This window comes from Nicotiana sylvestris, chromosome 5 (genome assembly GCF_000393655.2).
Source record: "Nicotiana sylvestris chromosome 5, ASM39365v2, whole genome shotgun sequence".
NCBI lineage: Eukaryota > Viridiplantae > Streptophyta > Magnoliopsida > Solanales > Solanaceae > Nicotiana > Nicotiana sylvestris.
Window position 1 is genome coordinate 398,772 of NC_091061.1, and position 25,107 is coordinate 423,878.

The 25,107-nt window shown below is 36.0% G+C and overlaps 2 protein-coding genes across 3 annotated transcripts; both read right to left on the reverse strand.

Annotated features, from left to right (window-relative positions):
- Nucleotides 1-6,164: 6,164 nt before the first annotated feature.
- LOC104235636 (phosphomannomutase) lies at nt 6,165-11,441 on the reverse strand. Of its 2 annotated transcripts, none has more exons than XM_070174147.1 (12): nt 11,164-11,441; nt 10,765-10,874; nt 10,105-10,149; nt 9,947-10,013; nt 8,495-8,571; nt 8,030-8,065; nt 7,196-7,251; nt 7,012-7,111; nt 6,817-6,912; nt 6,634-6,723; nt 6,500-6,551; nt 6,165-6,391 (listed from the first exon to the last, which is right to left on the reverse strand). In XM_070174147.1, exons 2-12 carry the CDS (start codon nt 10,831-10,833, stop codon nt 6,321-6,323), a joined length of 759 nt encoding a protein of 252 aa, XP_070030248.1. In that variant the 5' UTR covers nt 10,834-10,874; nt 11,164-11,441; the 3' UTR covers nt 6,165-6,320. The 2 variants fall into 2 exon arrangements, with proteins under 2 accessions (XP_070030248.1, XP_009787747.1); XM_009789445.2 differs by having other exon boundaries at nt 11,154-11,274.
- A 7,462-nt stretch (nt 11,442-18,903) lies between these two features.
- Nucleotides 18,904-22,874, reverse strand: LOC104235635 (uncharacterized). Its single transcript, XM_009789444.2, has 5 exons — nt 22,714-22,874; nt 22,503-22,573; nt 20,677-20,876; nt 19,526-19,652; nt 18,904-19,388 (listed from the first exon to the last, which is right to left on the reverse strand). The coding sequence occupies exons 1-5, from the start codon at nt 22,850-22,852 to the stop codon at nt 19,251-19,253; spliced, it is 675 nt and encodes a 224-aa protein (XP_009787746.1). The 5' UTR covers nt 22,853-22,874; the 3' UTR covers nt 18,904-19,250.
- Between the last annotated feature and the right edge of the window lie 2,233 nt (nt 22,875-25,107).

The following is a 25,107-nucleotide window of genomic DNA, read 5'->3' on the forward strand; positions in this document are numbered from 1 at the left end:
AACAGGAATCTAAAATAGGAAAAACTTAGACGTTTCTATTAGCAAACACAAGTTTATTGCATGTGACTTATAAATCGCATTAGGCAAGTGCAATTTAACGTAATAAATTGCATTTGTTGCATTTGCGACTTATGGCATGTATAATAAGGACTTCTGTCTATTCTTTCCATCATGTTTTATCCTTAAACTGCATTCTACACCTGAGTTTTGTATATTTATAGTATTCTCTCAAAAACAACACATCACTAAGTATGGGGATAGCCAACTGCTTGTCACTCATTGCTATACGTTCTCGGGTGGGGACAGCCAACTGTTTGTAAAACAGGAACGGGTGATATGGTTAATCGGAACATATAGATCTCACTAAGCAGGGGCGGATGCAAGTTCAATAAAGTGTGTATCACACGATACCGCTTCGTCGGATTTTTTTACTAAATATGTATTAATACTATGTGAAAATGACCAAGTACAAAAAAATGACATCACTCAACACAAATTGTCTTTACTCTTTTTGCTCTAAGAGGTCAAAGGTTCAAATCTCACATAGCATGTATTTTTGGAAAATATTTGAGAAAGCCTCTACTAAGTGTTGCGGAAGTCAAATGTATATAGTGTGAATAAGTCACAACTACTATACCAAAAATTATGACAGCCACCAAATAATAAATAAAACAATAAAATAACAATAAAAGGAACGCCAAAATTTACGAGGTTCGGCCAATTTTGCCTACTCCTCGGACACAACCAATATTTTATTCCACTCCAAAAATACAAGTGAAATAATACTAAAGAGAGAAGATACAAATGCCTTAAGAAGATAAGAAGGCAAATGAGAGGTGTGTTTAAATCCTAAACATTAGGCCTCCTTTTATAGGGAAAAAATCCCAACCAATTTGGTCTTCCACCGATGTGGGAGTTTTGGCATACAACAAATCTCCACCTTGGCAAAGTTCCACATCTTCAATCTTCTCTCAATAACAAATTTTGGTTGTGTCTTCATCTTCAATCTTCAGTGTTCAACAATGTTGATCAAATCCAAACAATGTTGAAACTTGACCGCAGTCACCACTTTTGTCAGCATATCAGCAGGATTCTCCGTAGTATGAATTTTCTTCATTGTGACTCCATCTTCTTCTATAATTTCTCGTATGAAATGATACCGAACATCAATGTGCTTCGTCCTTGCATGATAAACTTGGTTCTTCACCAATTGAATAGCACTTTGACTATCACAAAAGATTGTGATACTTTTTTGTTCAACACCAAGCTCCTTTAGCAATCCTTGAAGCCAAATTGCCTCCTTCACAGCCTCTGTAATAGCCATATACTCTGCCTCTGTTGTAGACAAAGCAACTGTTGACTGCAAAGTAGACTTCCAACTAACTGGTGCCTTTGCAAAAGTAAACACATAACCAGTAGTTGATCTTCGTTTGTCCAGATCACCCGCAAAATCTGAGTCACAATATCCAACTACAGACTGATTGTCTTCCTGCTCAAAAACTAACCCGACATCTACAGTATTATGAATATACCGTAGAATCCACTTCACAGCTTGCCAATGCTCCTTCCCTGGATTGTGCATATATCTGCTAATAACTCCAACAACTTGTGAAATGTCAGGTCTCGTACAGACCATTGCATACATCAAGCTACCAACAGCATTTGCGTATGGTACATTTGACATATACTCTCGTTCAGCTTCATCCTTTGGCGACATAGTAGTACTTAGCTTAAAATGGGGAGCAAGTGGAGTACTAACTGGCTTAGTCTTTTCATCTATGCCAAAACGTTGTAGTACTCTTTTCAAATATTCTTTCTGAGATAAACAGAGTTTCTTTGAACGTCTATCTCTTATTATCTCCATGCCAAGAATTTTCTTTGCCTCACCCAAATCCTTCATCTCGAACTCCTTCTTCAGTTGAATCTTCAACTTATCAATTTCTTCCGAATTCTTGGAAGCTATCAACATATCATCAACATATAGGAGAAGATATACAAAGGAACCATCTTTAAGCTTGTGCAAATACACACAATGATCGTATTTGCTTCTCTTGTACCCTTGCCGCAACATAAACTCGTCAAATCGCTTGTACCATTGTCTAGAAGATTGTTTCAATCCGTACAACGATTTTTCAAGTTTGCACACCATATTTTCTTTTCCAGCAACTTTGAATCCTTCTGGCTGAGTCATGTAGATTTCCTCCTCCAAGTTTCCATGTAAAAACGCAGTTTTTACATCCATCTGAACTAGTTCCAAATCCAATTGTGCTACCAAAGCCAACATAATTCTAATGGAGGAATGTTTTACAACTGGAGAAAACACTTCATTGTAATCAATTCCCTCCTTTTGAGCATATCCTTTGGCCACCAATCTTGCTTTGTAGCGAACATCTACTTGGTTAGGAAATCCTTCCTTCTTTGCAAATACCCATTTGCACCCAATTGCTTTCTTTCCCTTCGGGAGATTGGCCAATCTCCATGTATGATTCTGATGAAGAGACTGTATTTCATCATTCATGGCAATCCTCCACTTATCTTCTTCTGAACTTTGGACTGCGTCTTTATAAGTGGTAGGAACATCATCAGCTACAATTGAGGTTGCACAAGCAACCGTCTCTATGAGACGAACATGTTTCGTTATTGTTCTTTTTGGCCTGCTGGTTGCTATTGATTCAAGTTGTTGTTGAGGTTCCTGAGTTGGAATCTCCTCTACTGGCTCTCCTTCCAGAGGGTAATCTTCATTTGTTTCCTCCTCTGCTTCTTGTGTAGGAAAAATAAATTTTCCCTCAAACTCCACCTGCTTAGAAGCACCTTCATTTTGTTTGGTATCTTCTGTTACCTTATTTACCATAGCAGATTCATCAAAGGTAACATCCCTGCTGAATATTACTTTCTTTGTCATAGGACACCATAAGCGATATCCTTTGACTCCAGAAGTAATTCCCATAAAAATAGCCTTCTTTGCCCTTGGATCCAATTTTGACTCTGTCACATGATAATATGCAGTTGAGCCAAACACGTGCAAAGAGTCATAATCTACAGCAGGCTTTCCATACCATTTTTCAAATGGTGTCTTGCCATCAATAGCAGCAGATGGTAGACGATTAATGAGGTGGCATGCATATGTAATTGCCTCAGCCCAAAATTCTTTGCCCAAGCCAGCATTGGACAACATACACCGTACCTTCTCCAGCAAGGTCCGGTTCATACGTTCTGCCACTCCATTCTGTTGTGGTGTATGTCTAACAGTGAAGTGTCGGACGATGCCATCATTTTCACAGACCTTATTGAAATGATCATTTTTGTATTCACCTCCATTGTCTGTGCGAATACACTTGATCCTCCTGCCTGTTTGATTCTCCACCATCGTCTTCCATTTGAGAAAAATTCCCAGCACTTCATCTTTGTTTTTCATTGTATACACCCACACTCTTCGAGAAAAATCATCAACAAAGGTTACAAAATAGTGCTTCCCACCCAATGAAGGTGTTTTGGAAGGACCCCAAACATCAGAGTGTACATAATCCAAAATGCCTTTAGTATTATGGATCGCTGTACCAAATTTAACCCTTGTCTGTTTCCCTTTAACACAATGCTCACAAAACTCCAAGTTGCAAGCCTTTACTCCTTTTAACAATCCTTGATCTGATAGAGTTTTCAAGGATTTTCCTCCAGCATGTCCCAAGCGCATGTGCCATAGCTTGGTTGCTTCTGCCTCTTTGTCGTCACTGGATGTCACTGTCGCTGTCCCAATAACTGTACTGCCACGATAGCGGTACATATTATTATTCTTCCGATTAGCCTTCATTACCACTAGTGCACCGGAGCATACTCTCATCACTCCATTTTCTGCAATGATTTTGAACCCTTTTGATTCTAGGGCTCCCACAGAGATGAGATTCTTCTTCAAATCCGGTACATATCGAACATCTATCAATGTTCTGATCATTCCATCATGGTTCCTTAATCGTATTGAACCAATGCCATATGAGGTAAGAGGGCTGTTATCCGCTGTGTGGATGACTCCATATTCTCCTTCTTGAAATTCCACGAACCAGTCCCTGTTGGGACACATATGATAGCTACAAGCCGAGTCCATCAACCATATGTCTGATGATGTTGATGACTCTGTTGTAACTAATGAGAAGTCTGAATCATCACAATCAGCTACATTTGAATCCATAATGGCCTTTCCATTGTTATGTTTGGCCTTATTCTTCAACTTCGGACAGTCTTTCTTCCAGTGCCCTTTTTCTCGACAAAAGGCACATTCATCTTTGCTGGGTCTGGATCTTGACTTGGATCTTCCCTTCTTTGTCCTCGTTTGATTTTGAGGACGACCCCTCACAAATAGTGCTTCTCCTTCTCCGCCCTTCTGTTTTTCTCGCTTTCTTTGTTCATAGCTGTACAAAGCCGAACAAACTTCTCTAAGAGAAACTTCGTCATTTCCATGGAGTAGAGTAGTTTCAAGGTGCTCGTACTCATCAGGAAGTGACGCCAACAACATCAAGGCCAAGTCACCATCATCATAAGTTGTATCCATATTTTGCAAATCTGTGACCAACTTATTGAAACTGGTGATATGTTCATTCATCGTGGTACCAGGAACATAGGTGAAGTGAAACAGTCTCTTCTTCATGTACAATTTATTTTGACTGTTTTTCTTCAAAAATTTATCCTCCAGTGCTTTCCATAATTTACTTGCAGAAGTTTCCTTTGTGTATGGATATTTCTGCTCTCTAGCAAGGTAGGATCGAATGGTACCGCAAGCAACACGGTTGAGAATCTTCCAATCTTCTTCTCCAATAACATCTGGTTTCTTTTCTTCAATGGCCAGATCTAGCCCTTGTTGAAAAAGGACATCTAGAACCTCGCCTTGCCACATCCCAAAATGTCCGGACCCGTCAAATATTTCTACCGCAAATTTCGCATTTGACACAATTCTTGTCATAAGCGAAGATGCCAATGATGACGTATTGTTGACACTTGATGTAGATTCTTCTTGTTTATTGTCTCCCATCTTTGACACAAATATTATTTAATAGCTGACGACACAAATCAAGATTATTTCCTTTCTGGTGTGGAAGATCAGACTAAGCTGCAACCACAGAGCATACTCAGACAGAACCTTGACTCAGTTACCAAGATAAATCTTTTCTGATGTGGAAGATCAGACTATGCTGCAACCACAGAGCATACTTAGACAGTACCTTGGCTCTGATACCAATTGTTGCGGAAGCCAAATGTATATAGTGTGAATAAGTCACAACTATTATACCAAAAATTATGACAGCCATCAAATAATAAATAAGACAATAAAACAACAATAAAAGGAACACCAAAATTTACGAGGTTCGGCCAATTTTGCCTACTCCTCGGACACAACCAATATTTTATTTCACTCCAAAAATACAAGTGAAATAATACTAAAGAGAGAAGATATAAATGCCTTGAGAAGATAAGAAGGCAAATGAGAGGTGTGTTAAAATCCTAAACATTAGACCTCCTTCTATAGGGAAAAAATCCCTACCAATTTGGTCTTCCACCGATGTGGGAGTTTTGGCATTCAACACTAAGGCTATTTCTTGTATAAATTTCGACACCACTTATAAAAATTCTTGTATACGCCCCTATCACTAAGTGTGGAGGAAGGGAACATAAGCCTGTCTTTCACCTTGACATAAATATCTGTGAAGGAAGATGCAAACTTCATAGAATATTATGTTACAGCTTACAGGTACACTTGAATCAGAATATCAGATTCTGCCCAGACAGTTGGTGGATAGAGATAATACTAAGTTATAGAGGAGGCACCTAGCTTCGGTTCTTAGAATCGAGTAGATCATAACCCCCTAATGGTTCTCTATGAAGGTCTCAGAACAGAAAGGTTGTTCTAAATCAGAATCCAAGACCTATAGTGGAATGGGTGCATTATCACTGTGATAGACTAATAGCTTGTGACAGCTTCTTTTTCCCCTACTTGTACGACCAAAAATACTTGCATGTGCATTTGGGAGCAACAATGGTTCTTCAATTGAATGCACCACAAGGATGAAGATAAAACCTAGGACCGATGGAATTACTTGTCTGTCAATAGAGATCGCTGAGATCAACCACATTCCTCAACGAAAAAAATATTGTGGTATCTTGCCTCCAAAAGAAAGTCATCGAACATATTTTTGAATTGAATGTAAACAAAAAGTACTACATTCATATTATAATTTTTATGGTAAAAGTAATACAAGAATTATTGGAATTATTCATTTCTGTCGTGCATAGGTTACAAGCATACAATCGTGTATTTGAAAACTGCAGCAAGCTCAAGAACTTCCATTATCCTTGCCGAGGAATAGATCAGAACACTGCTTTACTGTGTCCTCTGGGCTAGTAACTGGAAAAAAGTGAAAGAAACAAACAAATAACTGGTGATATGATTCTTCGGGTAATTATGCAGGCGAATAATTATTCAAACATCAGAAGAATGAGGTTTTATGCAAACCTGTGTGGCCCGCAGTTCTCTCGGACTCGTAGATCTCATGGTCATTTCCTCCCTGTTAGAGTAAAAAGCAGGATTCTTACTTCAGCTCAACCATGAAGAGAAAGCTTCACGCACATCAGTAACTAAAGACTGACCTTGTATGTCTTGTCACCAAAAAAGTGAATTTCATTAAATTCTTCAAGGTATCTCAAACAATAAGTCTTGTCCCATCCTTGAGGAAAAACCTGTCATGAGCAAGATTACAAAATCATCTGTAAAGAATACACTTTTAACATTATAGGATCAATGAGCACAAGCACAGGCTTAAAGTTGCTCACATCAAAACTAATTTGGCCTCCAATGGAGAAGGTGAGGTTAAGGTGTGCAAACTTTTCTCTGAGCACAGATACCATTGTTTGACGTATCTTGTGTACCTGAATATAGATCATTAAGTCTTTAATTTATAGGGAAAGAATCTGCCAGTGGTACGTTACTCCGACACATATATGTGGTATTAGAGCAGTTGTGTCTACCTTGTCATACTTCTCAAATTCATCCCTTTCTTCCTGACTACAATTCCTCCCTATAGGTGAGACATTTAGCATGCCACTTCTGAACTCAATGAATGTTCCTCTGCAAAGGAGAATAATTAAGAAGTTTGCCACAAAGAAGCACACAATTCAACCTTTCATTTTTTATGACCTTTCATATGCTCACCTCTTTATTGGAATGTCCAAGTCAGCAATGTAATGGAGGGTAAAGTTAATAAATTCCTGCACATCATTTGCATCCAATCAAGATATGTCTTCGCCGTCCACATATAAGCTCATTTCTAATTCAGTTGAGTGAGCCTAAGCTATGAACATGATTACATGAATCCTCACCCAACTGTATGCAACAAACATACACAAATAACTCTTCATTGAACATTTCTAATTATGGGGAAAAAGGACTATCAGCGAAATATTGAAATTTACAAGCACCTGTTACCCTTTCTTGGATGTGTTCTATCATAAGTTTTTGCCAATTATTGAAGAAGGGAAGCAAAAAATATTTTGAACCGATTCTTTTCTTGGCTTTTAATGGACAAATTTCTTTGTTAAGGTTACAATTCCTCGTGTCATAGAAAACCTTTTGTTTTGTTACCAGAAAATTTAAATAAATAATACCAAGCCAATTTCACACAAGAATTGTTAAAACAGACGCACGTACGGAGAAACACATTCGAAAAATGCCACTCTAGTATAATAGGTCTTGAAGTAATTACTGAAATAAAATAATTAACCTTGAATCTGTACAATAATTTAGTTATCAAACTTCCATTAACTATCATATATTGACTCATAGAAGCTTTATCTTATTCGTAGGAGGTATACATTCAAACTAATTTATTGATTCAACGAGATCCTTTTTCTTAAGTTATCTTATCAACAAATAATCAAAAGGATCGCAAAGCCTTTCTCGAACTGCACTTGGTTGGGTATATTCCCCTCGTTGGGCTTCTTAAAAAGTAAAGCATTTCCTCATTATAGGAAAAGTGCAGTGACTAACCTTGAGCTTCTCGTCTCCAAGAAATGACTTCAAGCTCTGCATACAGGGAATCATGTCATTTCAAAAGAAATCACCCTGCTAATTAGCAACTAAGGAGAACGAAAGAAGAGATGCACTTTAAAGTTGAAAACAGAGAAAAAACTCTCCAAGTTGTTCCATATATCATGAGACTATTTTCTAGTCAAATGGTTGTGAGTAAGAGAAGTTCCATTTCCATGTAAATCATCACTAAATTTGAATTACGAGCTTAGGACCTAACTATAGCATGTTTAGACAATAGAAAATGTGCATTTATTGCATATCTTAAAAAGCTCTATCTTGGTACAAGGTGCTTATGTTTGGCAACAAAGATGTTGGTTTAAGTTTGAGGATAAAGACAGCATCTAAATATCTCGTTTCGTGACAAAACAAACTTGCACCTCACGAGTAAAATTACAGAGAAAAGTTGTCAAATCTTTCCAGTACCTGTGTGCCAATAAGCTTGCCATCCTTATGTGCTACAAGGCCATTTTCAGAGAAACAATAATCATAATCCGTTGTAACTGCATCACAAATATTAGAAGATTGGTTAATAGCCACATATTGAGAAGTTTCTAACCTCCAGCTAAATCAGTCAGACAAGCTCTATTACAGATGATTCTATAAAACATTTGAAGGAAAAATATACTCCCTCCTTCGACATTTCAATTGTCAGAGATTGCTTGAACAAGTAGCATAACAGTAAAGTTGAGATAAGTAGTAAAAGCATTTTACAGAGAAATTCTCCAAAAGTCGAGGTTACTGTTATGCCTTGCTAGGTTTGAGATTTCTCTGAGGCTAAGCGGGCTTCATATTACTTTTCAAATTTGTATAATATTCAGCGTGAATACAAGAAAAGACTTTTATCTATGCAAATTGGAACGAGTAAAAAAGCAATGCCAGTAACGTTTTTGGGCTAGAGGGAGTTAAACAAAAAAAACATTTGCCAAGGGGGAAGAAAAAGAGCACAAAGGCAGGGGTCTTTACAATTTATGACACTCCCATTACGACCAACAACCAAGCTTCAGGAGTAAAGTTCAGTTTTGTGTGACTGGAAGAACTGTGGCCCACGTGAATTAAGTGGCTAAAAGATTTGTCTTCTTTTGGCTGTTGGGACCACATAAATGGACAGAATCGCAATAGAATCATAGGAGATCATTGATAGACTTCTTTTTTATGTTTTTGTTTTTTCCACATTGATGATCATTGATCGACATTATTGATGACCATAGACTTTCTTTTGGTTCACCGGACATCAATGTTTATAATTTATTACTTCAAGATAAGGATAGATAAAGTAAAACAATGAGAGTGATCACGTAAAAACTATTTTGTGTTCTTTCTTGTCATTGGAAGTTTCTTTCTTCTTCCTTTCTGGCGATAGTTCTCGCGATAATCATATCTGCTCCATATGGATACGCCTGACCTCAGGGAACATTTAGCATTAAAATTACCAAAACATACATTTCATCGGCATTCAGGGAGCTATAAACATAGGACTACTTATACACGCCAGTAGAAAGGTCTTGATTTCGAAAAGGAACACTGGGAAAACATAGAGTTTATCGGCATACATGGAGCTATTACCATAAGACTACTTACACACGCTAATTGAAAGGTCTTTACTTCGAAAAAGAGCACTAAACTGAATTTTACTGAAAACTTTTCGTATAAGACCTTTTTTAAATCAAGACTCAGTTAAGTGCTCTTTGGCGAATGAAACCATAGTTCTGCTCTTGCTCTAATACTAAGATGAATCTTAGATACTGAGCTACAAACATGAGCTACAATAAGCTCATTTGGCACCTCGATCACAACCCTTCGCACAAATTTTCATGTCCTAAACTTTTGATCATAACGACTCCACGTTTAATACATATAAAAGCTAGTTAAGCTGACCTGTCTTGCCAAGCTGTTCTGATATCTTAACCAGGTCAGAACCCCCAACAACTCCGACAGTAACCACCTGCAGGAAGACAAACAGTTAAGTAGGAAGGAAAAAGAAATTAAAGAGAGAAAAAAGGGAGGAGAAAGGAGTTTAGAAAAGGATCATCCACCTTTCTAAGTTCCTTCATAAATTTCAACATTTCTGGAGTAACTTCCTGAAATTTTGAGGTAAGAATTCCGAAGAAGAGTCAGTAAGCAGTACAAAGATGAGTAAAAGTCATTACAAGTAAATTTATGAAAAAGAGTGGAACAAAAGAGAGGAAGAATGAGAACAAGTGACTAGAGGGCAGCCCGGTGCACTAAGATCCCGCTATGCGCGGGTCCGGGGAAGGGCCGGACCACAAGGGTCTATCATACGCAACCTTACCCTGCATTTCTGCATGAGGCTGTTTCCACGTCTCGAACCCGTGACCTCCTGGTCACATGGCAGCAACTTTAACAGTTACGCCAAGGCTCCCTTCTGAACAAGTGACTAGATTTTAAAAAAATAATTAGGAGGCAAGCAAGAAATGAAGTGTTGAAAAGAGTTTCAAGAGTGAGGCTTTTTCTCTAGTGGTTCAGCATTTCCACCACCAACCATAGGTTATAGGTTCAAGTCAAGACTCAAGAGGGGCAGGTATTAGATCTATATTAGTAGAAAATGATCAAACTATAACCAACAAATACAAGCAACCAATTATACAGGCAGATGCGCAAGAAACTCAGTAGCATTGCTGGGTTGGATAAAGATCACTAAGTAAATTTACTTTAAAAAGGAAAAAAGATCATACCTTGCGAGGTGCTGTAAGAGTTCCATCGACATCAAAGAGAGCAATTAAACCAGGCTTCCTTGCAGCCATTTTAATCTAAAAATTCTCAGCAACTCTCTCTCTCTCTCTCACTGCATTCAAACATCAAAAATGTCAACTTTGCCACTGCAATTATTCAAAAAACCAAATGGGTCTCTGGATATGCACGAGATTATGTCATAGAAAAGGTAGACATATAGATACAAGTGGTATTTTCGTGTTACTGAAAGTGCAAATTTTGCACCGACGAAAGAAAAAGAAGAAGAGACGTGCAAGAGAGGCCATCAATATACACATGGCATTCCAAAATGAGGATGGTACAGTTAAGACTAATAAGGTTCAATGTATGAAGAAGAACAGCATTGGCTTACCTCACTAAACCGTTCCTTCTCGGACAGATCTGAACTGCTTTCACAACTTTGATGATAGGGGGTTTTGGAATTTATAGCATTTTGAGTGGAGATCTGATACAAAGACATAAGCTGCCAAGATCTGCACAGTCCAACTGAAAAAAGTCCGATCTGCTACGTGCTTTCTTCAACAAGTGGCCAATCGTGTGATGCCAAATCATCATCTTACTGCGGCAGTTGTTCAGATACACGTATTTAGAAGATCTAATTGGAGGAGGTTTGTAAATTGTTGGACCAGAAATTTGAGATAATGGAATTTTTACATTCTTACGAAACTATATTACCCTCAAGTTTTACTATAATTACATTTTATATATCCAATCACCATTTATGTACATTTTAAGGGAATTAATGATAATAATTAGTATCTCAAAATTACTCTAACATATCTTCCACACGTTTCTCTCTCCACATCTCACCCCCCCTCCCACGTATCTTGCACTCACCCATGATTCAACTATTGACAACCATTAAAAAGTTTTGAAACTTTGAATTCGAATTTGGATTTTCAAAAAATATTATTTGTTTGAATTAGATGTTATTGCAAAGAATTGGGAATTCTCTCTACGTCTCTCTCAATCTCTCAATCCCCTAATAAGAGAGCAACAATTCCACCATTGACAGCAATTAAAAAGCTTTGAAGCTTTGAATTCGAATTTGGGTTTTCAAAAATCATTATTTGTTTGGATTGGGTGTTGTTGCAAACAATTGGGAATATGGTTTGGAGTTTATATCTCAACTTTGAGAGGTTTTGGTGAAGATTAGACTTTATTTTGCATGAATTTCATATTGAAACTCGAAAAAAAAAAGACATAATATACATTATATTTACGAAATTGTAGCAAAATTGTAGAAAAATTTGTAGAAAAACTGTATTCTGTTGTTTATATATTTTTCTTTCATTATTTAATTATTGTATGAAAGTTGAACATTATTGTCTAAAAATTATATTTAAGTTGTATGATATTATAGTTGTATATAACTGAGTAGAAATAATGTATGAAAATTGTAGATAAGTTGTATAATATATAATTAGTTGTATGAAATTTGTTTTTACTATATATAAATCAGATACAAAATATACAAAAGACATATTGTATAATTTTTGTATAATTTTTGTATAAAATTTGTATTTAAGTTGTATGTTATTGTAGTTGTATTTAACTGGGTAGAAATAATGTGTGAAAGTTGTAGATAAGTTGTATAATGTATAATTAGTTGTATGAAATTTGTTTTTACTATGTATAAATCAGATACAAAATATACAAAAGACATATTGTATAATTTTTGTATAAAATTTATATTTAAATTGTATGATATTGTAGCTATATAAAAATTCTTCGTGTGTACTATGTAGAGTAATGATGTCACTCCATAGAGAAATGAACTTCCCCTGTTGGAACATAAGTTCTGTGATTCACCATCCTCTGCTTTTGGACATGAGATGTGTGTATGAATCTTGTCGTTATATTTGTAGTTTCATGGATATTGTATTTTTTTGGATCTAATAGAGACGTTATGTGATGAATTTTTGATGATACATTCTGTAATTTCATAGGATGTTCATCAGTGTTAGTTACTTTGTTGTGATATGTATATTGTTCTTCTATTGCAGGAAGCTGCGGAGATATTGACCATCGACATAAAGCCTGAGTGGAAGAAGGGGACCAAGGTAACTTTTCCTAAAAGGGAAATCAGGAACCTGGTATTATTCCTGTCGATCTGGTTTTCGTTATCGAAGAAAAACCTCATCATGTCTATGCAAGGGATGGGAATGACCTTATTGTCTGAATTTAGTGATGCAGTTGTTAGTATTTTTGGTGATCTAGTGAAGAAGAGAAAAAAAAAAGGTAAAGGGCGTAATTAAATCTCTTAATCGAAGACACTAATAATGGATTGGGAGCCTTTTAAGGTGGAATATATATATTTGGCCGGCGATCCTCTTTAATTTTTTTTTTATCATTCATGTAATAAAAAAAAATATCGTTTACAATGCGTAAAAGTCATTTGTGAATTTATTGGCTCTACCGTCGATATATTAAAAGAAGTAGGATACAAATTTTGACATTAACATTTAGGGTAATAAAGTTTTCAATAGTATATAGGTATGAAAAAATCTCATAAAAAAATAGTACTCCCACTAATATTAACAGAAGTAGTGGTTACTAAAGATAATTGTCTCAAATTATTTGTCATTTTAGAAGTTTAAAATAGTTTTTCCTTTTTACCCTTAATAAGTAATAATTATTCTTGAATATGTAGAGATAACACTGTGAGCACGTGATTTTTGTTTACGCGACAATCACTCCAAAAGAAATAAAAATAATAGCAAATGGTCTTGCTATACAATTTTGGATTTTTACGCGGTACTTTGTTAATTGTTTGTGATTTTTGCCCATCTTTTATTGAAAACAAAATACAAAAATGTGTCGTGTGTAGTTGAACCGTAATTGGTTTTTAAAGGAAAATCGTAAAAAATATGCGTCTTTTATTCTATTTTTTTTTGTCATTAAGTGATTTTATTTTAATTAAATGTCAATGTGAGTGATAATTGTTGTTTTGAGTATTAATTAATATTGGTATGATTTTATTAGGAATTTTATTTTTTAAGTTGTAAGAAGGAAAACATTGGATTTGGGCCATAATTTCAAATGAAATCAGGCCCAAACTCATACAAATGACCCAGTCCAACCAGGCTTTCTGCGAGATGCCCCAAACGACGCCGTATGGGCGTCATCCTTTTGAGCCGTTGATTGATTCAGGGGAACGGCCCAGATCAGACCAATCTTTTACCCAAACGACGCCGTATAAGGCCGTCTAATCTCAGCCGTTCAAGTCGGACTGATCTAACAGCCCTCGTTCCATCCCCTTTACCCGTTATCAGACCCGACCCAATGAAACCCAGCCTGATCCACCCCATTATGAAAGCAAACGACATCGTTTCACTTAAACCTCCAGATCCAGGCCGTTGATCTCGATTGATCTAACGGCTGAGATCAGGCCATCCACCCCATATATAAGCTTTCCACCCGTACCCCACCCCATATCCAAATACCCCTCCTTCGTCCTCATCCCTTCCAACAGACCCAACCCCGGAACCCTAGAGCCGCCCCCCTTTCCCCTCACCAAAAACCCGGCGGCATGGACGCCGGTGACCCCCACCTTAACACCCTAGGACCACCTTGACACCCTGAACATAGATCTGCAAACCATTGATCTCGAACCTCCCCCCATCGTCTCGAATCTTCATTTGAAGATTCGAGCAGAACCTCGACTTACACCGATGTACCCCAGCTTCACACCAGACAGTCCCCGAACCTCCCTCGTGACCAAACCATGCTTGGTTTGGTCCGAATCTAACCATGGAAACCCAAATCCCAAATCTACCATCTATGAACCCCAGAAACCCCAAGCCTGGTCTGTGTCCGTTTGAGCTAAAGTGATTAGGGTCTATTGGACCTTAATCGAAGTGTTCTCACTTGAGAACACTTCGATTAAAGTCCGCTCAACCCCAAGAAGGTTCATTTCAAACACGAGCTGGTTTTCTGATTTTTTTTCAAGGACTTTAAGGTAGGTGTGTTTTTCTTTCCTCGATTCAGTACATGTGTTGTTAAAGGTCTGTTCGTATGGCCAAATGTTTTGTTTAATTTGTGTCTTTTAAATTTTATCAACTGTTGTTGTCCACCTCTGTGTTTGATCGAGTCTGTCTTCTATTCACTGATAATGTGTATATGTGTATGAGCTGTGCAATCAATTGAACTTTGAAATTGACTGATTAATTGATTTCACCAGTACAACTTTTGCTTAGTCAGTACAATTTGAATTGTAGGTTGATACTGTTAGAGTTCTGATCATGGCTTTCGATTGTATATGTTGTAATTAGTATAGTCGAGTCGATACACATCGTCAATAAGTTCAAAGCTTTGAATGATAATAATTTGATTGGGTTTTCTGTTGAAATCCTACTTAAATCAAATTAGGAATTGAGTTTAACTACTTATAGTTGTTGTACTTGAATCAGAAATTTAAGGGTCTTGGTCTATAACTGCAGTCTGAATTGGGGGGCATGTGCACTTGTGCACAACATGTGCATAAAGGCCTTTGTTAAGATGAAGAATAACTTGACAGCATGTGCTGTCAGGTTATATTCCTGCTGCCCATGTCTGCTTTTAGTTTAATAAGCCAATTAAAAGGGCTGTCAGGAATCTCATGGGAATGTTTCATATTTTAAAATGTTGAATGGAAAAACAGCAAGAAAGAGAAGGTTTCTGATGTGTTTTACTAGGCTGTAGATAGCCTGATGTTAGGCTATAAAAGGAAAAAGAACTTCCATTAGTAAGGGGACTGAGATTGATTTTGAGGACTGAATTTTGAAAAAGAAAAAGGCAGACAGATTTTTAGACTGAACTCAGATTTCTGGAGATTTGATTGTTAGATATATACAGACACACACAAGAGAGAAAAACAGACAGAAAAATCATAAACTGTTTCTTCCTATTGTTGTTTGGGCTTCATTTGTTTTCAGCCTTTTCAATCAATTTTGATTCTTTGAAGTTCCAATTGAGTCTATTTGGTTGAGTGTTTTCATTGGTTTATCATTGGTTTTGGTCTGCCTGGAGTTCTGATTCTACTCCATTGTGTGCTGCTGTCATTTGGCTACCTTTCCTATCGGCTGTAGTTGCCATTCTTGCGTTCAAGCTTGTTCTGCTGTTACCAGTTGTTACTGCTGCTGTTTCTATTGCCATTGTTACTCTACTGACTTCTCTTCTTCTTCTGTAAGCACTTCCAGGTACACACTTTCGAAACCATGTTTGTTAAAAGTTTGAAGTTTGAAGCAGAAATAAAGAAATGAACGTTTGTTTACTTCACAATACTTGTGTTCAAAATAGGTTGAATGGTAGTTGGCCTGTATTTGTTTAAGTTAGTTCCAACTGCAATTGCTCTGTATGAATTAAACACATCCTGATTGACATATTAGATAGTATTGTTTGTTAGATCAGACGTATTTTCAATGTGTATAACCATTAGGTTTCGATTTAGTTATGACAGTATAACATAGAATCATGGCAAGCATCTGTATGTATTTTTGTCTAGACCTCTGAACTGTCAAATCTGTTATATTTGGTCCCATTTGATTTCAAGATAAATGTACCCCAAGCTAATTCTCATGTGGTGTTACGTTAACAGGGTGGTCATGTATGCCAACCCTCTTGTTAGATTACTTGTTCCTATATAGGTTCGATATGGGTTTCGATATAGATTCACTGTTTCGAAATAATACGATGACTTTTGAGGAAAACTAATAGGCATTTTGAGTTCAATTAGTAGTAGTTTTCCTAATAAACAGTCGATTCCATTAATCAAAGCCCAAATAAGCTAGTTTTAAAATTCAAATTTGAAGGTCGTTTAATGTAAGTTTAGTACATGTTATTAGTTTGTTTGCCATCTCCCTTAGCCAATTAACAAGCGTATTCACTCGTTGAAGACAAGTCATGAGGTAACTCTCATAAACAACCAATCACGTAATAAAACAAAATTCGGATTCGGCAAACATATTAAAGATTTAGTATGTAGTTGTTTAAACAAGTAAATTTGGTATTCTCTTCCTTTTATTTTTAGAGACAAACGTAATAGAAAAATGTAGTCACTATAGGTTTATCCTTTAAATAAAATTGAGACGAGCCTCGACTAACAAAAATGAACAAGCTGCGGGGCCCTCTAAATGTATATACTAAAATACTTAGAATTCGGGACAGGCCGTTTAGCGAATTTTACGGCCTTCCCAAAATAACAATACGTTAGTTGCTCTGGGTGCGACTTAATTAAATTACATTCTTAAATTCGGGTGCACATTGATGTGACCCAAATCCAAATCTCAACGGAGTCTAAATGTGTCGACGACCACGGGTGCATTGATTGTGACGTGGTTCGAGATGCATTTTCACGACGTTGCAATCCTATAAAAAATAAAAACGATAATAATAAAGCGATTTAAACTTAATAAAAGCACTAAGTTACAACATGTATTTAAATCAGATATTTAGCCATTATAGCAATTTAAGCGACCGTGCTAGAACCACGGGATTCGAGGGTGCCTAACACATACCCTCGGGTCAACAGAATTCCTTACTTAGAATTTCTTCGCAGACTTCATTTGGAAAAGTCGAAAATTTCCTCGATTTGGGATTCAAGATAAACCGGTGACTTGGGACACTAAAAGCCAAACCTTTCCCAAGTGGCAACTCTGAATTAAATAAATAATCCCATTTCGAATATTGTCACTTAAATTGGAAAAACTCCCTCGCGCATTTAACCCTTCGGGGTGGGGCGCGCAAAAAGTAGGTGTGACAAACACATAAATAAAATAAATACTTAATAAAGAAAGATTACATTTTAAGACATAAATAAGGATCGAATAGCCAGATCTCTTTCCTAATTAATATTTCTTAAGGGGCGTGTAAAAGAGAAATATGACCCATAATACGAGACAGTTGGAGTATTTGGTTTCATTTTGCTTCCTTATGACACGTTTGTTCGAAAGTAATGTTTTAGGAATGACAATTTATTTAAGAGTGTTTGAATAAGCTTTGTGTTGACTCCAAATTTATTTCTTGTATTGGTGTATTAAATTACTCAATTTGCTTGTCAATCATACATGACATCAATAACATCTAGAAACGATATAAGAGTTGAGAGCAACATCAAGATATGAAAGAGAATACGTTAGAAATTCTTTAATTTTATGGATCGATAAAAGTACACTACATTAAGGACTCTAAAACATAAATTAGTTGATTCTTTTAAAAAAAATTATTTCTTTGAGTTCAAATTTTGCTTTAACTTTCTCAATAATATGCTTGAAGACAGTCTCTTTCATAAATGCAGGGTAAGACTGCGTACAATAGATCCTTGTGGTACAGCTTTTCCCTGGACGCTGCGCATAGCAGCAGCTTAATGCACTGGGCTGCCCTACCCGGTATATAACTATACGGATCTTTGGGACCACTAGCATGATGAGGAAGGAAACATCGGAGAAGGCACATTGGGACATTCCAAGTGTAGGGTCGATTATGATTTGCCTTTCCCTTTTTGTCCACCTCAAATTATATGCGCATATTTTTCTCAAGATGCTTGCATTTAGTATCAGTTTTGACATAGTTAAGGCAAACACAGTTGATGAGGAAACTTCACCACTTCTTGGCCAGTATATAGTGCATAAGCAGCTGCATATGAGGGCCAACCTTTTCAAGAAACCCTCCTTTAAATATTTGAAATTCATTCAAAACCTCATTTTCGTCTTCTTGAGCCAAGGGTCTATCAAAAACAACCTCTCTACCCCCTCGGGGGTAAAATCTGCGTACACACTACCCTCCCCGGATCCTACTAGTGAGATTTCATTGGGTCGTTGTTGTTGTCAATCAAAACCTCATCCACTTTGTCTTCTGTTAGTAGATTCTCAGCTCAAATAAGACCCCTGTAGCCTATGCATTGCAAGCAAACTGAAACAACATATTTGACAAAATGCAAAACTAAAGAAACTCAACATTTTCCTCTCTGGTTTCACCTATCTCCGTACTCCTTGCTGCTTTAGTTCATTTTTATTTTTTGTTCACCATTAAGCAAAATTTCTCGAAACGAAGATGTCTGCGACAACCACCAAATATTCTTGGATCCAGTAAAAGGAACCCATATAAAAATACAAAAGAAAAGATCAAAATAAATATACGCCAGCTTAAAAGTGGGTTAATATAAACGCATGCAGATGCTAAACTGATTAAAGTAAATTAGCATCTATAGTACATCCCTTTACATTCATTCAACATAAGTGCTACTAAACTACAAGAAAGTTTCCTCTACTGTATGATTCAAACAGCCGTTCCACTTCCTTTCCAGTTTTTTTCCTTTTAATCTTTTCTGTGACAAAGTATGTCCTTCCTTTCGACTCTTTGGATATTATATGGTGCACAATGTAGAGCGTTTGTATGGTATCAAGTATCCATCCGGCAATCTCACATTTGATGTCCAGAGGAGATAAATAAAACCTTGTTTGTGGGATAACTATACCAGTGGAGACTCTGTGATTGGTTGAGGAAGCTGAATCCCCGGTCTTGATGACCATCCTTTCCGCTGCCTGTAGGCCTCAACTGCTTGCAATCGAAGTCTTTCTTTTGAAGCATCTTGTGCATTCTTGAATGCCTTCATAAGCAGAAAACAAGTTTTACCATATGAATTGCAGTATATACCAAGGTCAATGCCATAAGCATAGGCACAGTTTAGGACTTCAGATGTCAATGCGGGTGTATATAATACAAAATAAAATCATCCAACTGTACCTTTGGAACAACCAACTTGGGTGGAGCTTCAACAACTTCACCAAATTTTATTTCTTCACGGCCAGGGAAATCCACATTTTCATCCATATTGGCATTCTTATGTTTCTTCTTTCTTGCTTCTAAACGCCTGCACAGATCCAAATATAAACAATTCAGTAACAACCAAACACCCCCCCCCCCCACAAACACACACACACACAAAAAAAAAGTGAAAAATGAAAATATGTCATCACAAAATGTTTGTATATGCGAAATCCTTATTACATTTGCTACAGGGAAAACAGGCTATTCTGGGTGGATCCTTTTTCCTTTGCTTACAAATGAATGTTGCTTCATTGGCCCAAATTCAAATTGCTAATAAAATGTGAAATTCAACGGAATACATTATGCCAGCATAAACAAACAGTAAAACAATGCTCAACTAATTGTTATGTCTTAAGGAGTAGTAAGTTATTTGGGGGGAAATTGTTATTGTCTTTTTTTTTTTTTGATTTGCACCGGGTGTCCGAGTCTCTATGAGCCCCGACTAATCCCGGGGGTGCACAGGCCCTCGGCAAGGAGTTTCCCGCAAGTGCACCACGGTTAATTCAGGTTTTACCCAGTCCGATGGCCCTCAATAAGGAGTAGTAAGTTATTTGGGGGGAAATTGTTATTGTCTGGAGAAACTCAGCTGCATCTTAGTAACCATCGAAAACAACGAAGAAACAAGCAAGTAATATATTAAAGTATTAAACTAGAGAAAACAGGTAAAGGTGCTAAAAAGATTAGCTGCTAAATTCAATTAATGAAATACTGAATCTGAGCTAGAGTCAAACTTGTCATAGAATAATGTGCAGCCTTAGCATGATTAACCACCTTACTGCATAACCATGAAGTTACAGATTTGACTCCCTCGATACCCCAGGTTAAAATGGATACCCCTCTCCCCTCATGAAATAGAGTTGGTTTAGTTGTTCTGCTAACAAGATATGCAGCATATATATTTAAGATGACGTAAATCAATGACTCTGCCTCTACTAACAATAAAAAATAGCTCTGCCTCTACTTCAGCTCACCTTTGTTATAATAGAAAAGTTTATCTCAAGTAAATGCCACTATCATTAAGGCAGGAAAGTAAAAGAGAGATCTTTCACTGAGGCATTAGTTCTTACTGTTTCTTTCGCTCCTTTCTCTTTGAACTAGTAACACCCAGTTCAGCCGTTTCAAACCGAAGGTCCTTCACTTCCTTCCTTTTTCTCTTTTTATTTCGCTTCTGATGTGCGTTATCCCCGACACCACTCAAATTGCTTTCATCATCTTTCCTTTTGTTACCCGCATTTTTAGCTTGATCTCGATCTTCTGAATGTAGTCTCTGTTCAGGGACACATAAAAGTCCAAATTTTCAACACCTAATGTAACACAAGTAGCACATTTGCATGGGGGGGGGGGGGGAAATGCCAGAAAAAACAGTGACGGTCTTAGAAGAACAAACTGAGAGAATTCAGGAGTTTCTTTTACTAATGATTCACTAGAACATTTATGTTATTCGAGACAAGAAAGAGCGCATATGCAAATTGATAATGACGAAAGACCATAAATGGGACAAGAGACAATGAAAGATCACTCGCATTGGAAATGTGCGACAAACTTAGCATACAGATGAGCATTAGCATTGGCCAAAATGGAGACTAACAGCAAATACTTGACACTTCAAGTATACCTTTTATTTTTATTTTTTTGATAAGTTGAGATTGAATTTGTTTTGATTATTTTATTTTTTTTTGATAAGTAACTAGAGATTATATGAATTTCTGCACTAAGCCAGTGCATCAGGCACAGGTTGCTCAATCCCTCTATTGTGTCTAGCATTCCTTCTAAATCATGTTTAACTAGATTGCACCACAAAGCTAACAGAAAAATACATCTCTGTTTAAGGTTGTGTATGTTTCTCTTTTTTCCTTCAAAAATTCTGTTGTTTCTTTCGAGCCAGACAGTCTACCAAATATCTAGATGTATGGATGATAAATTTAATTATTCTTTGATGTAATAAGAAAAGGCCCCCCAAACAAGATGTATGGTAAGTACGAATCTTAAACAAATGTATGATAGCATCCAATTGATTATTTCAGAAATAAATAAAGATTGTATTTGTTCAGAAACTCCCGAAAACAGCCTCTCTACCCTCAGGGGTAGGGGTAAGGCCTGCGTACACTCTACCCTCCCCAGACCCCATTAGTGGGATTATTACTGGGTTGTTGTTGTTGTTATATTTTGTTCAGAAAAAAATCTAAACAAATGCACTTGGCTATGCTTTGGTAAATATTAAGCTCTTCCATGTTATAGCTACTAAGTAGCACCCTTTTTTATTTTTCCATCTCGCATTCTTTAGCTCTTTAGCTCATAGACGAAGACAAGTGTTGGAGACAGAATAACTAGGAGAGCAAGAGAATAAACAAAATTGCTAGGGACCGAGCCTTGACTTAACTTGGGCTTGAGTGAACATGATGCTTTGAATCTTGACTGCATGCTTGAGCTGATCATAAATCTATTAAACCTATCACTGAACAGTTCTGAATCTTCCGAGCATATTGATGTTAATAAACTACACTTGCAAGCAGAGGCGGACCGATGCTATACCGAGATGGGTCACCGGCACCCGTGAAGTTCAGCAAAAAATCCATGTGTGTGTGTATATATATATATATATATATATGTCTTTAGAAAATAGTGATATATTAGTAGCGGGCACCAAGCAGATTTTGGCTGCATCCAAAAGTGCACCCACGACCTTCAAATCCTAGGTCAACCTCTGCTTGCAAGATTGTCTTTTTAAGGCAAATTATGGATTCTCTGAAGATAACACTGCCTACAATTAAAAGACTAAAATAACTCCAAACTCAGCATTAAAACCAACTTGTACAACCAAATTACAGTACAACATTTATCTCCATGAAGACAAGTAATATGAGGAGCCCAAGCTTAAAGATCCAAACTTTACCTTCCCATTAGTACTGCCGCCACCATCTCCTTTCTTCCTATCTGCATTATTGGATGAAGCTTTCCCTGCACCTAAAATCATAAATATGAAAAACCCATTTCGAATTAAATATTAGAAACTAAAAAAAACTATTAATTTCCACCAAATACATGTATTAGAAAAACTTCACGAGCAATAACATAGATACAATGGAATGTACTGTATTGTGTACCTGAAAAGGCCATGATTTGACGGAGCTTAGAGGGAAGAGCATCAAGGGAGGAGGGAGTGGGTGGGGGAGGGAGCCTAGTGGTGCCTCCATGTGCTGCTCTGTAGTTCTTCTCTCTTCTCTTTTTCCCTTTCCCTCCCATCTTTGTTCTTTCTGTAATAATACGCTAAACCCTAAAGCACTATCCTTTTCTTTACAGCGTCGAAGCAGAGCCGTATTAAATGCAAATAGGTCCTCTTATTCTTTAAAATGTTGAAATAGAACCTTACAACTTTTTAAAATCTCAAATATTCCCTATAGATGGAGAATTCTCATCACTTTTAAACCCACATAATTAACAATATCATTAAAGGATCCCTAGTGGTATTTAAGAAAAATCGAACCTACACCTCAATTATGGAACCAAACTAGTTTTTCTAGTCGATTTACTCAAATCGTAAGATTTACTAACTCTTTATGTTATCGATCGATCATAATAAAAAATTTTACTCGAAAGAACCCAAGTTAAAGGTACTTTGACCAAAAAAAATAACTTGGAAGCTTTTCTAAATTTAATATACAGATTAACTAAGTAAGCATAAAATTATAGCTACTCAAGCTCCTATGTTACCACGATCTTTATAGTGGTACGCTGGTCTATTGTTGGTGGTTTTTGTGCTTCTAGTATTGGTTTTGCATTTGGTTATACGAGGTAAAATGTGGTTGTCCTAATTTTTGAAATTGGTAAAGAAAATAGTTAGGTTTTACGTACTATGATATGGGTTTAATTAGTTGGTCAACAGAATATTAATTATATCATATGTGAATGTTTCTCTTGTATTTTTAAAAGCATACTTCTTTCTTTCCTTATATATTATATACGCTAGCTGATTTTTTTAGCAACATATTTTAGCCAAGAAATGTATAATTAGAGGAACTTTTGATGACATGTTTGGTTGCTTTGTGGCCTAGATACATTAACTTTTCAGTGGAGGGGAGAATGACACAGTTATCCCAAAAAATAAAATTATTTACCCTTGTCTATCCATTTGTTTTTTTACTCATAAACTAATTACATTTCCTACCCATAGTAATTTTTGTGAGGAATTTTTTCTTTATTCTCCAATTCTTTTTTATGTCTATGCTTCTTTTCTTTTTTCCTTTTCTTTTTTTCTCGTTTTCTTCTTATTTTTTTCTTTTTTCCCTTTCTAATTTCATTTAACTTCTTCTATTTATATTCCTTTTCTCTTCATAATCTAATTTCATTTACTGTTTCACTATTTTTTATTATTCTTTTTTTATATATACTATTACTAAAGAAAAATCAAATTGTGTATCAATTAAATGTAGCTAATACAATTAAAAAATATAAATTAACATATGATATCAGTATAGTATATAGTTATACCAACGAGGTATACAATTGTACGCAAGAGTTAAAAAAAATTTAATTCAATTATTAAACTAAAATAATATCAACTGTCAATAAAAATTTCAAAAAATTTTAAAAGGGTCTAATTGTAAGAGTATAACGTTACGTTATATAGCATACTATAATTTTTTTTAATTTTTTTTTTTGCATTTTCAATTTGCCCCTCACGTTGGGTAAAAGCTTAAAGCAAATTAAAAAGGAAAAGGCAAGTGAATTTACGGTAATAAGTATACTATTGCAGTATATTGTATACTGTTACAACATACTGTTACAATATATTGCATATTATTATAGTATACTATAACAATATATTATATACTTTAATAATATATTGTTGCAGTATACTATATACTCCTATAGTATATTGTATACTATAGCGGTATACTGTTAGGTAACTGTGTTCTTCTTCGATTATTATAATATACCTATAGTATATTGTAAACTATAATAGTATACTGTTGCAGTATAGCTATATACTCCTACAATATATTGTATACCGTAGTGGTATACTATTGGGTAGTTGTGTGTTCTTCTTCAATTTTCAGCTGAAAATTTTGATCTTAATCACCTCAAATCAACTCCAAATGCTATCAAATTTCAGTATGAACTTCCAGAAGGTACTATAAGCAATATTTAACAGCACCCACTTTGAATCAAACAAAAAAGCTTCAAAAATAAAATTGAGCTTCAAGCCCAAAAATGGTGGATATTCAAATACACATAAAAATTTGGATTTGCGAAGCTTACTCGAAGATACTATAAGCAATATTTTATAGGGCCCACATCGAATCAAACAATAAATCTTCAAAATAATAATAATAATATCTTTTTTTGCTCTCCAGGTTCATATATTTTTATAATATTATATATTATTTAATAAATATTATATTATATTATTTTTAATTAGTATTATTATGATAAGGTATAAATTATATTAGGAAAATGTGGTGCACTTAAAAGATACAATAGAGGTGCATATGAATCTG

Coding starts and splice junctions, on each gene's coding strand:
- LOC104235636 (XM_070174147.1), bottom strand. CDS start 10,833: ATGGCTGCAAGGAAGCCTGGTTTAATTGCTCTCTTTGATGTCGATGGA. Junction 7,112..7,195: donor TTGGACATTCCAATAAAGAG/GTGAGCATATGA, acceptor TCTCCTTTGCAG/AGGAACATTCATTGAGTTCA. Junction 6,724..6,816: donor GAGGCCAAATTAGTTTTGAT/GTGAGCAACTTT, acceptor TGCTCATGACAG/GTTTTTCCTCAAGGATGGGA.
- LOC104235635 (XM_009789444.2), bottom strand. CDS start 22,852: ATGGGAGGGAAAGGGAAAAAGAGAAGAGAGAAGAACTACAGAGCAGCA. Junction 19,653..20,676: donor AGAAAGGAGCGAAAGAAACA/GTAAGAACTAAT, acceptor GGATCTGTGCAG/GCGTTTAGAAGCAAGAAAGA. Junction 19,389..19,525: donor CCAAGTTGGTTGTTCCAAAG/GTACAGTTGGAT, acceptor CTGCTTATGAAG/GCATTCAAGAATGCACAAGA.